Genomic DNA, 13,603 nt, shown 5'->3' with positions numbered 1-13,603 from the left:
TTAATCACAATCAAAAAAAAAAAAAGAACTTCGGGGAAGGGAGGGAGGGAGGGGATGGTAGGGGGAAAACAATGGAGGGGCTAACAATGTTCAAGAGGAAGTGTACTCATTACCTCACTCATGTAACTGTAACCCTCTGTATAGTATCTTTACAATAAAAAAAAAAAAGAAATGTGAGCTCTGCGATTTCATTCTCACTGAATTGTCCCTGCTCAGCATTGTGTAAACAGCCTCCTACCACCATCACTAGCTGTCTCTTCTCGAACAGCTTCCCTGATTGTTAATGGTGGCCCAGGTAGCCCTTATTCCTGCCTCCTTTTTGCTTCATGTAGGCCGAGCTTAATGCAACAGGCTGTGTGAACCTAGCTAAGCTGTCTTGACATTACTCAAATGCCTGACCTAGTGCCCAATATGAAACTCTGAATAAGAGAATAAATATAGTTTTTTGAAGACAGTAATTATATGAGGAAGAATAATACAGTAAAATCTAAAAAAAAAAAGAACAGGCTCCTAACTTGCAAAAAAAAAAAAAACTTAAAATTAGTTCTAAAGTTAGCACTTAATCTTTTAAAAATAATTTTGCTAGTCCAAGAATATCTTTCTATATGAAAATACTTTCAATATGAACATTACAAATGCACAAAACTCTACTAGCTATGTAAGCAAAATACTTGATTATGTTACTCATAGCTAGGAATTATAAATGGCTAATAAATGATAATAAAAAATCACTCTAGGACAGGTATGGTGGTATATACCTATAAGCCCAGCACAAAGGATAGTGAAGCAAAAGCTCATGAGTTTAAGGACAGCTTTGGCAACTTATCAACAATCTTGCCTCAGCCAGATGCCGCTGGCTCGTGTCAGTAATACTAGCTACTCACGAGGCTGAGGTCTGAGGATCACAGTTCAAAGCCAGCAAGGACAGGAAAGTTCATGAGACTCTTATCTCCAATAAACTACCAGAAAACCGGAAGTGGCACTGTGGCTCAAGTAGTAGAGCACTAGCCTTGGGCTGAAGAGCTGAGGGACAGTGCTCAGGCCCAGAGTTCAAGCCCCATGACCAACAACAACAACAAAAATCTTAAACAAAAATCAATACACCAATACCAACATCTAAAAGCCCAACAATAACCAAGTACAATTCATCAGAATTCTTATCATAAAATCTGGTAAGAATTCATAGACTACGGTGAAAATTGTAATACCTTCATATACTCATGCACATATATACATACAAACATATCCAAGCCTGTGTGCCCTTTTACCCAAGGATTCCACTTCCAAGAAGCAGAGATGTGATTGAATATTGGCATGAAAAAGATGGTTAGCTATCTCACAGCAATGAACTCGACACTCTTTAGTAATGGGGAAACTGATCAATAAGATGAATTATTGTGCAGCTTTTACTGTTTGCAGAAGCATACGAAAATACAATACAGTTACAGGAAAAAAAAGCAAGAAACAAACTGATTATATGCTTCTACATATACAAAAGAAAGAAACTAGAAAATAAATTACCAAGTAGTAAAACATGGTAGAACATTTCCAGGTTCATGCATTTCCTTTCCTCCTTTTGCCTTTTAATGCATTTCAAGTTCTATTTGATGAACACAGGAATACAGTAAAAGCAAGACTCTTTTTAAGATTCACAATTTTTTTTTCTGGTCATGGGGCTTGTCCCTGGGCGCTGTCCCTCAGTTCTTCAGGTAAAGGCAAATGCTCTACCACTTGAGCTACAACACCACTTCTGGTTTTCTGGTGGTATATTAGAGATATGAGTTTCATAGACTTTCCTACGCAGGCTGGCTTTGAACCATGATCCTCAGACTCAGCCTCCTGAGTAGCTAGGATTACAGGCCTGAGCCACTGGCGCCTGGCAAGATTCACAATCTTGAGTCTTGTGCTTTTAATATGCTGACACAGGCACTGGGTTGGGAGTTCATCCCCTGCACATTCAGTACCTGGCCTGGAGCCCACAGGGAAAGTATTGCTGCCACTTCCTTTAACTCTTTCAGTGCATGAATGACCTCAGTATTCTCTTTACCCTTTTGCATTAGGAGTGAGATTGGATGATGCTAGTCTACCAATGGTAAGCTGTTTTCCCAAGCTTTATTGAGGTTCAACTGACAAATTACAGTATACAATGTGACATTTAGATAGATACATAAATTGCGAAGGATCACTATAATCAAATTCATATATCTATCACTTCTACTAGTTTTTTTTGTGAGATCTACTTCAAGTATACTGTATTATTAACTGTGGTTACCATGGTGACAATAAATCCAGAATTCATTCATCCTGTCTAAAGGTAGTTCTTCCCTGTGACTAGCATCCACAATCTTGTGTTATAGCCTCTGCTAACCACTATTCCATTCTCTGCTTTTCTGAGTTAGACTTGTCTGTATACAATGAGACCACATAGTAGTTACCTTATGTGATTGATACATAAGTGTGTATTTTATATATTTATATACACATACAATTTTATGTACTTATACATACAATATTTTCTATACCATTCATGCTTCAGTGTACACAGTTGATTCTATTCGTTGGCTGTTATGGATAATGCTATATTGAATGCACGTATCTCTTTGACATACTGATTTCATTTCACCTGGGTGTATACTCAGCTATGGAGCTGCTTAATCATGTTAACTTGGTTAATGTACGTTTCCACCAGCAGTATTCAAGGGTTTCTTTTCTCCACAGCCTTGACAGCACTTACTATCTTTATAGTCTTTTTTTATAATAGCCATTGTAACATCATTTAATTTCCTTAAGCCAATAGGCTGTTTGTTTTCTTTTGAGAAATGTTTATACAGGTCTTTTGCTCCCTTTTAAAATCTGCTTATTTGTTTTCTTACTATTGAGTTGTTTGGGTTCCTTATGGAATTTGGACTGACCCCTCATTAGATATAGTTTGAAAAATGGTATGAAGCTTGTAATCAGAGTGTTCTGCCATTCACGCAGCAACCCTGACCTCCGGAGGACGGAGCCCATCTTGGAGAGCCCCTTGCAGAGGACCAGCAGTGGCAGTTCCTCCAGCTCCAGCACACCCAGCTCCCAGCCCAGCTCCCAGGGAGGCTCTCAGCCTGGGTCACAGGCAGGATCCAGTGAAAGAACCAGAGTTCGAGGTAATTCTTTTACTTTTCCCTGGACTATTTCCTGGGAGGAGAGCTGGGGCAGGGAAACTGTCACTTCTGACTCATGTCCTGGTATGGCCTCCATACCTTCAGCTGCTTCAGCCTTAGTTTCCCAATAGTACAAATCTACCATCCCTAATTGTATGTGAGACATCAAGAGTATGGAAAAATCTCAAATCTTAGGTACTAATATTTTCCAGGGACATCAGTAAATATGGTTACTTACCATTTATCTCAATTTCCATTCTCATTTGATTTCTTCTTAGAATTTCATATACCCACAAATGTCCTGTTTTCATTGCGTCAACCATGCTTTTTAGTCTTCTAAACATAGTTCATAATTCCAGGTATTTCTCAAAATAAAATTCCATAAACACTAATGTAGAATGAATATACTTGAAAGAAGAAATAAAGTCTTTGACTTTAAAAATGCATTTTACGCCTGGCGCCAGTGGCTCACACCTGTAATCCTAGCTACTCAGGTGGCTGAGATTTGAGGATCACAGTTCAAAGCCAGCCCAGGCAGGAAAAGTCCGTGAGACTCTTATTTCCAATAAACCACTAGAAAACCAGAAGTGGCACTGTGGCTCAAGTAGTAGAGCACTAGCCTTGAGCTGAAGAGCTGAGGGATATGGCGCAGACCCAGAGTTCAAGCCCATGACCAAAAAAATGTATTTGACTATTCTGGTAGATAGGTAAAAATTAGCCTTTTGAAGTATTTAATTCAAATCATTCATCATTGTTTAGTTTTTACTAATGAGAAACCCCACAAAACAGTATTAATTGTACAGGTGATTATGCATAACACTTTGTTTCTAGCTGATCAAAATTCACTTTCTGAATCACTGTCTTTGGAAGAAAATTTTGCTTCCAAGTGATTAAGACTAGAACATTTTGAAGTGTAATATGATAAGTATTAATAATTGTACAAATACTGTCTCTGATGAAAGCTAACCATTCTTTCTTAGCTTCTTCAGTAGAAACAACCATAATTTATCTCTAATATAGCTTTTAAATTTCAAATAAGTAAAATTTCCATGTTTCTATTTTTTACAAATCCTGACTTCTAACGTGATGTTTACATCTGCAACTTGGGACCTAGACTGGCCCATGGCTACCCCCCTAATGTATCCTGTGACAGATACTAGAGCTAGCCATGATCCAAACAAATTTTTCTTAACCTAGAAAATGCTTATTCCTTACCATTTTTCTATTCACAAGCAACTTCATATAGTTAAAGCAAATACTAAAGAAAACCAAACTTTTATACATATGTGTATATATATAAAATGCTTAATGTGCACATATGCACATATATGCATGCACATTACCCACACATATATTATATATTTATACACATTAAGTTATATATGTATTATATTTGCACACACAGAAATACACATACATATATAATTTGAATTCTCTGATCTTGTTCAGGCTTACTTCATACATTCTTTCCTTTAGCCTCTAGTTCCTCTGGCTTAAAATAGCTGTTGTATTCCTGGTATGTCTCTGTCTAGGAAAAGCCACTTTAAAACTAAACAAGAAACTTTCCTATTCTAGTCTGTCTGTGCACTTATCTCTGAGTGCATAAACCAGACAGAAGCTCCATAACTTTAAGAAGTCTCTCCCATGCTTCCTTTTCCTTTTCTTCTATTACCCTTCCTGTTTTATTACCAGTATCTTGCCTGTCCTACCTGATTCTTCTTCTTTAAAGGCCCTAGCCACTCCCTAGCCCCATTTAGAAACCATTCCACCAAATGGGATTTCCTTTCTTTTTTCCCCTTAAAATCCCATGAAAGTAATCTATTTCAATGAGTAGATAGTGAAGGAAAAAGCAAAGCTTAGAAGCTTCACTTACGATGTGGCTTAGCAGAGTGAATGAGAACAAAACTTTCAGAAGCCAGAAAGAACACAGTTGAATACATAATTTTCATCACCTCAGGCTGGTGTTACCATCTTTGTAAATAAGAATTCAACTATAACTTAGGAGGACAGTGCCTCACCAATGGGTTGGAGCAAGGATTAAGTAATATAATTGACAGAAAGCATTTAACATCAGACCTCAATGGGGTAGCAGTGGGAATTGCTATCATTTTTCTTAGTGTTGCCAATAACCTCTAGGTTACAGGCCTCAGTGCATCTGCTTGGTTTTGTTTCCTGAACATTAATTCTTTTTTCATGAATGCACTTGTGGATTTGCCTGAGTGAATGATATGTGCACTGAACAATCTGAAGGGAGACTTCACAGGTGACTCACTCAGAACATGCGTCAGCGCTTTTTGATGGTTGTGCTGTATTTTTCTCCATCCTCTGTTTTTCCTCTAGCCAACAGTAAGTCGGAAGGGTCACCTGTACTCCCACATGAGCCTTCCAAGGTGAAACCAGAAGAATCCAGGGACATTACCCGGCCCAGTCGACCAGCTGTGAGTGCTTTTATCTCTCCCAGTTCAGAACTCCTAACTTACCAGAGAGCCCACAAGATAAAGTAGCTGGGAATACACTCATGACTGTGACAGAAATTGTTGAGCTCAGTAAGAATGGATGCTAGAAGCACCTAGAACTTTATACCTGATTAAGAAAGAACTAATCTTAGTTTGCTTCCTCTGCTTTTGGATATTTTGCTAATTATCAGTGCCTCTTTATAGAGGGAAAAAAAGACAGGAAAAATAAGTCATAGCATAATATCTGCTCAGCAACTTGGGCAAAAAAATGATAAAACTAGCAGTTCAGGACACTTAGCTACTATGGCTTTGTCATATATTCTATGTATTTCCCTATATAGTCATATGAATTACATCAGTTTTTTTGCTACTTTATATGCCTTTAGGAACTGTCTTATGGACTAAAATTACTGTCCTTTATGGAATAAAATTAGATAAGCACATGACAGAGGATGAAAACTTGACCTCTAGTTTCATCACTGTTACATAATGGACCACCAGTAACCTTAAAAAAAGAAATAAGAGTACACAGGCTAAAATTTTCAAGTGGAAGCTTGTAAGGTGGGATGCGTCATTATCCACTTGTTTTATTTATTTCTCAAGACACTATCCGATAGGGCAATGAAAGCCTTTGGGTTTACCCTTTTATGTTTGCATCTTAAAGTAAGAAGTGTGTATTGAGTAATGATGAAGAGAACTTACATCGCTCTGAGTTCTTTGCATTGCCCTTTATTCTTTATCGGTTTGGTACTAACAATTCCTTTTTCTTTTTTTTTTTTTTGTCTAACCTGCTTCCTTTTCTTTTGGCTTCTCCCCTTCTGTGGATTCCTCTGGATTGGGTTCCTCTTACCTCAGAGCTATAAGAAAGCTATAGATGAGGTCAGTATTGTCTTTTCTTGGTCATGATTTCATAAAATATAAATAGGAAAGTGATATCTATCCTGTTGCTGATGTTCAGAAAGGCAGCCAGTGGCATCAGCTTGTACACAGTCATCTTCTGGAAGGAGAGCCCTTTCACCACAAGCCAGCCTGAGACCTACTCAGATAAAGCTTTAGAGGCCTTTCCACTAAGAAAAACTGTCACTCTTCCAATGATCCTGACTGATTAATAACAACTTTTAGTGCTTTATCAATGGCACTGCTTCTCCTTCCAGTAGCAAACCTATACTGAACAGCCTAACTAAGAGATGGTTCTCAGTGGTTTTGCTAAGAGAGAAAAGTAGTATCATTTAGCATACTCCAAAATTTATGGTATGTGCTTTGTGAATGAGTAGTTACTAGATATTGTTAGATTAATTTTATGGAACATTAATAACAGTAGTAGCAGCAGCAGCAACTGCATTTAATGAATATTGGCAAGTTGAGTGACTTTATTTCCTTATCTGTGGAGACATTTTTTTCTATTAGAAAGAATATATGGCTTTGTCAGTCACAGGTAGCTTGCTAAGAAGAATGACTGCCTTACTGCTGTTTGTCAGACCTGCATGAATACAGCACAGTGAAATTATTTTTAAGAGCCAGGCCTTGCAAAGAGTCCTACCTGCATGGAATCTGAAGACTACCATTATTATAGCATCCAGGCTGTAGCTCTGCTGAGCACTATTTGTGTCAAATTTTATGGAAAAAGCACTGGTTTAGAGGATTAGCAAGCTGCACTTAAATCTTGCCCTTCCCCCAAAAATAGCTGGCTTTGGGCCAATTCACTCATCTGCAAAATGGGAATAAAAATAAATGATCAGCCTAATTGATAAGGACCACTCATGGTGATGTGAACTAAAGTGTTATGGAAAGCCAAGATGGGAGTTGAGGTTTGGGCCAGAGGCACAGGGCTGTTTTTGAAGACAGGAAAATCATGTTTCTACACATGGTCTTTACCAAACAACTTCCTATTTGCAGAGTTAAAACCACCCCAACCATTCAGAATACATTATAAAGTTATTCTAGAGAATTGCTTTTTATTAAAAAACAAAAATAGAAGAAGAAAAAAGAAAAACCGAGACCACATCTACTATATGTGGATGGTTTTTATTTGAAAGACAAGAGGGGAATGTTTCTAATTGCTCTATGACTTTGCTTGTCCCTTTCCCTCATAATAATGAAGACAGCAGAATTGTCGAACTTTTACTAAATCTCTTCCAGAACAAGAAACCTGGAGCGAATGATTTTCTTGTGCTGTGATTGCCAATAAAATGGTTGGGTCAATGTATAACTCAAGGGAAAATATCTGAGTTCAGAAATAGGCACAAAGGCAGTTCCTATGAGGGAAAGTACTATCATCTGAGGGAAAGGGCATTTAACCTGGATATCGTAGGCTTTTAAAAATTACTTTATTGATTTCAGGGTACTTATCACATTGGATAAGTAATTGTGATAGTACAAATTGCACACCCAAGTTACTGAGGCCATATGTAGCCAGACGAAACTCTTCAAGTGATAAACAACCCTGTCTCTGAATATCTCTGATCTGGATATACTGAAAAAACAGGATAACTTGGTCCTTCCTAATCCAGTGGCTCTCAGCCATGTATTTCTCTTCCCTAAAAAGACAATTAAAGTATCTGGAGACAGTTTTGGTTGTTATAATTGAGGTGGGGGGGGGGCAGACATACTAGCATTTTATGGACAGGGATACTGTTAAGATCTTACAATGTAAAAGAGCATGCCCACAGTATCAGTAGAGCCATAGTTTAAATACCTTGAACTCAACAGTTTAAATACCTTGAACTCAACATTCTACTTTTTCCCACCAAGGCTTCCCTCTCATTGACTGCCATTTAAATAACATTTGCCAGAATTGAAATGAAAAGCCTTAAAATTCTTTTTGAAAACATAAGTTTTTATAATCTAGGAGCCTAAACTTTCTTAAAAATCAATGTGGGAAGCCAGGCACTGGTGGCTCACACCTGTAATCGTAGCTATTCAGAAGACTGAGATCTAAGCATCATGGTTCAAAGCCAGCCCAGGCAGAAAGTCCGTGAGACTCCTACCTCCAATAAACCACTCAGAAAAAGCCAGAAATGGTGCTATGACTCACTAGCCTGAGGACAAAGAGGTTCAGGCACAGTGCCCAAGCCCTGTGAAATCATCCCCCCCATCAGAAAAAAAAATCAGTGTGAGAAATATGAAAACATGAAGCAATGTTGTGATTACGAAATACAACCTTCAGAAACAAGTATTTCTTACTTTGCTGCAGCTCAACATGTGACAAGAAGACTACATACAGAAGCCAATACTGGCTTTACCACAATCTTTGCATTAGTGAGCAGGATTTGTAAATTCCAGATCACCCATACATAGATGAGATGGAACATGAATAAAAATGAGTAGTCTAACTTCTTTTCCCTCATATGAGGATTCTGAGGTTAAGAGACTTGCCAAGCAACCGATCTTTAATTCCTAAAAAGCAAAGAAATTATTTTAACATGTAACGAAAAGACCAGCTTAAAAATCTTTTGGTTCAAGAAACTGAACCAAAATTTGAATGAAATACATTTTTAAAAAAGAGGTCTAAAAAAGCACATTTTCATCAAAGATGTCCACAACTGTCAGATTAAATAAACTCATTAGAATGAAAAATGATATACCTCTGAATCTAACAAGCATTCCATCACAGAAGTCTTGGAATACAAGCTTCTTAACCATAGTTGAAAATCTTACCTTTCTGTCGTATTTCTTTTTTAGTTATACATTCTCAAATATTTTCATGCTAAATAGCACTTCTCTTCCTCATCTTTTAATATGTTTTAGCTTCAGGCTTGTGAGAGCCAAGCAATAAATTACCACAAAGGCTCATTATATGGAGAAAATTGGAATTGTCAGAGAATAAAATGTACGAAAATGGATCTGAGCCTAGTAGTGTCTATTTTCTCTAAATTTGCTTTTGTAAATTTTTCCATAAGAAACAAAACTCCAGCTAACAGTAATAGGCTATTGTCAATGGAAGATTAATTTTCTGTGGCTGAGGGTATTAGTTTTGAGCTACTCATTATTGTTACCTTGAAACTTTCATATGTGTCTCACCCCTCAAGCTGTTACCAATTAAACTTGAAAGGAATTTTCAATTATGCCTAATGTTTCAGAAAAAGAGCTTTTTAATAATACAGAAAATAAAAAATCTGATTAAAACAAAATTGCAAAGCAGGTCAGAACATTAAAGTGTTTCTAAGTAGAGCATTTAGGAAAATACAGATCGTCTTAATAAGGGAGGCTTTCTTTAATCAATGGGCTATGGATCACCTAAATATTTCTAAATAATTTTGATTTACTAAATCTCTTGTATTGTTTTGAAATGTCAATGATAAAGAAAACCAAGTCTGGGGGAAAATATCATTACTTTTCAGAAGTCATAGCTGATAGTTTTATATTTTACTCAGGACTAAAAAGCCAATAGAAATAAATTTTTTAAGCCATATTCTCTCTTTAAATCATAATAAAATGTAGTTTTAATGGCAAGTAACATTTTAATTGTTACATACTTCGATGAGACTTAACATGGTTTTAATATATAAAAGTCAAAATACAAAACAAATTTAATACCTTTTGGAAGACGATAATATCCTTTTTCCTTTCCTCATTTTAACAATATCTAGACTGTTCCCATTGTTCTCAAGTAGAACATACTCTCACTTTTCATAAAGGTGAACATTGCCAATTATCAAGAAGAAATAGTAAAAAGCTGAAATTTAGTTATTAGCTTTTCCTATTCTTGGTCCATTGCCAAAGAAACTAAAAATAGATTTATACAAAAGCCTGAAGGATGGTAGTTTTCCTCTTCTTTAATAGTATACTTTTATTTATATACCATTGAGCTATTTTTTGTAATACTGGGATTTGAACTCTGATACTCTTATGACTTGAGCCATGCCCCTCAGCACTTCTTTTAATTTGTCAGTCATGGGGCCAGAACTCTGGGCCTGGGCGCTGTCCCTAAGCTCTTCAGCTGAAGGCTAGCACTCTGCCCCTTGAGCCACGGAGCCACTTCTGGCTTTTTCTGTTTAATGTGGTGCTGAGGAATCGAACCCAGGGCCTCATGCATGCAAGGCAAGCACTCTACCACTGAGCCATCTTCCCAACCCCCATTTATTTTTTAAATAGTGTTTCAGGTTTTGCTTGGGGCCAGCCTTGGACCAAATCATACTATCTCAGCCTCCCACATAGTTGAGATTACAGACATATGCCACCATGCCTGTCCATTGGACCTTTTTATACAATTCTATTTATGCTCTCATTGATGGACGAACACATCCACTGAGCTTGGGCCATGCATTGGTGAATATGCATACATGGAAAGCCCTAGTCTGTGTATACAATGCAGTTTGAATTTTCAGAAACTCTCCTTTTCCAAAGGTTTCCCATTCAAGTAACTAGAGAACACAAATTATTGCTTTCCTTGTGGAATTTTTTGTAAAATTAGAAAATGACTCTTTAACACTTTGAACTTCATAAATTTCAATGAAATATTTAAAGTGTTTCCTCCTTTAGTCTTTACCCACAATAGTGATGCCTGCCATATAAGTGGGAGTAGAGAAATGATGGCTTGTTCTCACAAATAAAATTATATTTACAATTTAGCTACGTATATTGATTAGTATTTCTTCTAACCAGTTGTATGGGACAGATTATCTAACATCATCTATGTCACTAAGATGACTTAAATCCTTTTTGGGTAAATCTGATAAATCCATTTCTGGACTGAAATAAAGAGAGAATATGGCCACAAGAAAGCTTTGGGATTTAGTATTTTTCAATGAGTTTCTTTCTCCCTAATCCCCTGTCTCTCATTGAATGCTCTGATTCCCACATGGGTCACTAAATAGGGAGAAATGGTAAGACTGATGTCAAATTGCTTTTTCCTCATTTGCATGCTGTGTGCCATGGGCAGTTAACCCATGCAAATTAGAGCGGCCATGCTTTTGCAGAACTGCTTCCCTTCGCATTGCTCTGAAAGCATGTAAAGTAAAAGGTAGTCAGATACTTAGCACACTGCCTGCAATGTGCCTGGTGATTAAATCCCACGTCATCATATCCATAAGGCTAAGGATTCATCATACCCATGGTAAACTGGGAAATGATCTCTTTCCGTGTTTGCACATTCATTTCAGTGTTCTTGGTCAGGGCTTCTGCCAGGTGACTGGAATTAACATGTGGAGAAAATAAAACATGTATCATTCTGGAAGAAAACTCCTTTCTTACTGTTCCTCCTAATTAATTCAGCTCTGTGGCTATAAATTTCAGTGGCACTAGGCTTGGGAAGAGCCATCATTTGATGTGGTCCCTCTTCTCTCTAGGGAATGATGACACACCAAATGAACCTGGGGAACTTCTCTGTTCTATGACTGATGCTAGATTTTGATACAGTAGTAATTATAGAGGGGAGAGGCCATCCCTGTGGCTTGGGAAGGAGTTCCAGAATACTGGGAAACAATTTCTCATCCCATGGATTTTTCCCATTAACTGAGGGTGCTAACATTACACAATGTGTGTGTATATGTATGCACACAACCTGACATACATATATTTGCACATATATATGCAGAACTAGATAGTTTCAGTCTAGCTATTGGTTTTAAACAAAGTTGAAATTGGTTTCATCTTTCTTTTCTAGCTTCTACACGCTACAAACATCGTTTTCTTAGTTCCATGCAGTAACTATGTTTGTCACAGTTCTCTATAGAGCTTTTTATTTTTTATTTTTCTTTGTTGCTTAAGCTGGAGCTCTGACTTGCTGAGAGATATAGCTTTGGTTCTATCTACGATTCATAGGCTGAACAAACTTCTCTTTTGTAGGATCTGACGGCATTAGCCAAAGAATTAAGAGAACTCCGGATTGAAGAAACAAACCGTCCACTGAAGAAAGTGACAGATTACTCTTCCTCCAGTGAAGAGTCAGAGAGTAGTGAAGAAGAGGAGGAAGATGGAGAAAGTGAGACTCAAGATGGGACAGTGGCTGTCAGCGACATACCCAGACTGATGTAAGAAAACTGGTTTGTTGTTCTGTTTTGTTTACTTCATACTCTCCCTGTGTTGTCCAGGCTAACTCAAACTGCTTAGTTATTACCCCCTTGCCTCAGCTTCCCAAGTAGGTGGGACTATAAGCAGTATGCCTCATCATGCCTGCCCCTGGACTGCTTTCTAAATATAGACCACGATAGGGGCTGGAACTCCATGACAGGAAATACAACCTAAATATAAAGCATGTGTGGGTCACTGGCAAGGTGAATTGATTTGAGGATTTGGTTCTTACTAGGACACAGTTCTGTAATGACATGCATTCCAGACACAACTGCATAGAATGTGTAGCATGTGTAGGCCTAGGTTTGCCTATCTGGAAACTCACTACTACCTTTGGGTTGACTGTTTTTTATAGGTTCCATTCATCTTCAGGGAAAATAGTATTGACAGCCAGACCACTAACACATTCCTTTTTTCCTCAGATGAAAAGAATGAAATCATGGACAATGAAATTTAGGGATTAAAATGAATGACAAGAGATATACGTTCCCTCACTACCACTGCCACCAACCAGTAAGAGCACTGCCACCATATGGCAGCATGGCTTAGCACACCCGAAAAAAGAACCAGGAGTCAAATAACAATGGCATTTGAGTCTATAAGTCTGTCATTCTCTTCTTTGTCTCTTTTTCTCAATCCATCTTCTGACCACTGTCTTCATCACATACATTCTGTCAATCTCTACGTAGTTTTCTCTGTGTATTTACATCTCTGCCCTACCTACCTATATCTCCTTTAGTATTTAGTTTTCACATTTTTTTGTTTTTTGCTGTTTTTGTTTTTCTTTTTCTCATTGGAATAGATCCTGGGGGATGGTCCTGTCTTCTCTTCCTTCCCTAAAGCAGAACAAGGTATCATTGCCCTGATTTGCCATTAGATAGAATTTGCCATTGATAGAATGTAATGCTAACTTTCCCAGCTTCATTTTTCATTCACTTCCATTTCTAGCGTAGCTACAGTATTGATAATCAGAGCATATTCAATACAGGTGGAGAG

At 37.6% G+C, this 13,603-nt stretch overlaps 1 protein-coding gene across 1 annotated transcript in view; it reads left to right on the top strand.

The window, feature by feature from the left end:
• Positions 1–13,603, top strand: part of Tnik (TRAF2 and NCK interacting kinase) — a 402,475-nt gene that overhangs the window by 347,947 nt on the left and 40,925 nt on the right. The window contains exons 19-22 of the mRNA XM_013016154.1: positions 2,980–3,143; positions 5,481–5,578; positions 6,452–6,475; positions 12,383–12,567. Of these exons, the coding sequence (XP_012871608.1) occupies positions 2,980–3,143; positions 5,481–5,578; positions 6,452–6,475; positions 12,383–12,567 (471 nt within the window). The remainder of the gene's footprint in view (positions 1–2,979; positions 3,144–5,480; positions 5,579–6,451; positions 6,476–12,382; positions 12,568–13,603) is intronic.

Source organism: Dipodomys ordii, unplaced genomic scaffold, assembly GCF_000151885.1.
Source record: "Dipodomys ordii isolate 6190 unplaced genomic scaffold, Dord_2.0 Scaffold30, whole genome shotgun sequence".
NCBI lineage: Eukaryota > Metazoa > Chordata > Mammalia > Rodentia > Heteromyidae > Dipodomys > Dipodomys ordii.
This window is presented reverse-complemented; position numbering and strand designations above follow the sequence as displayed.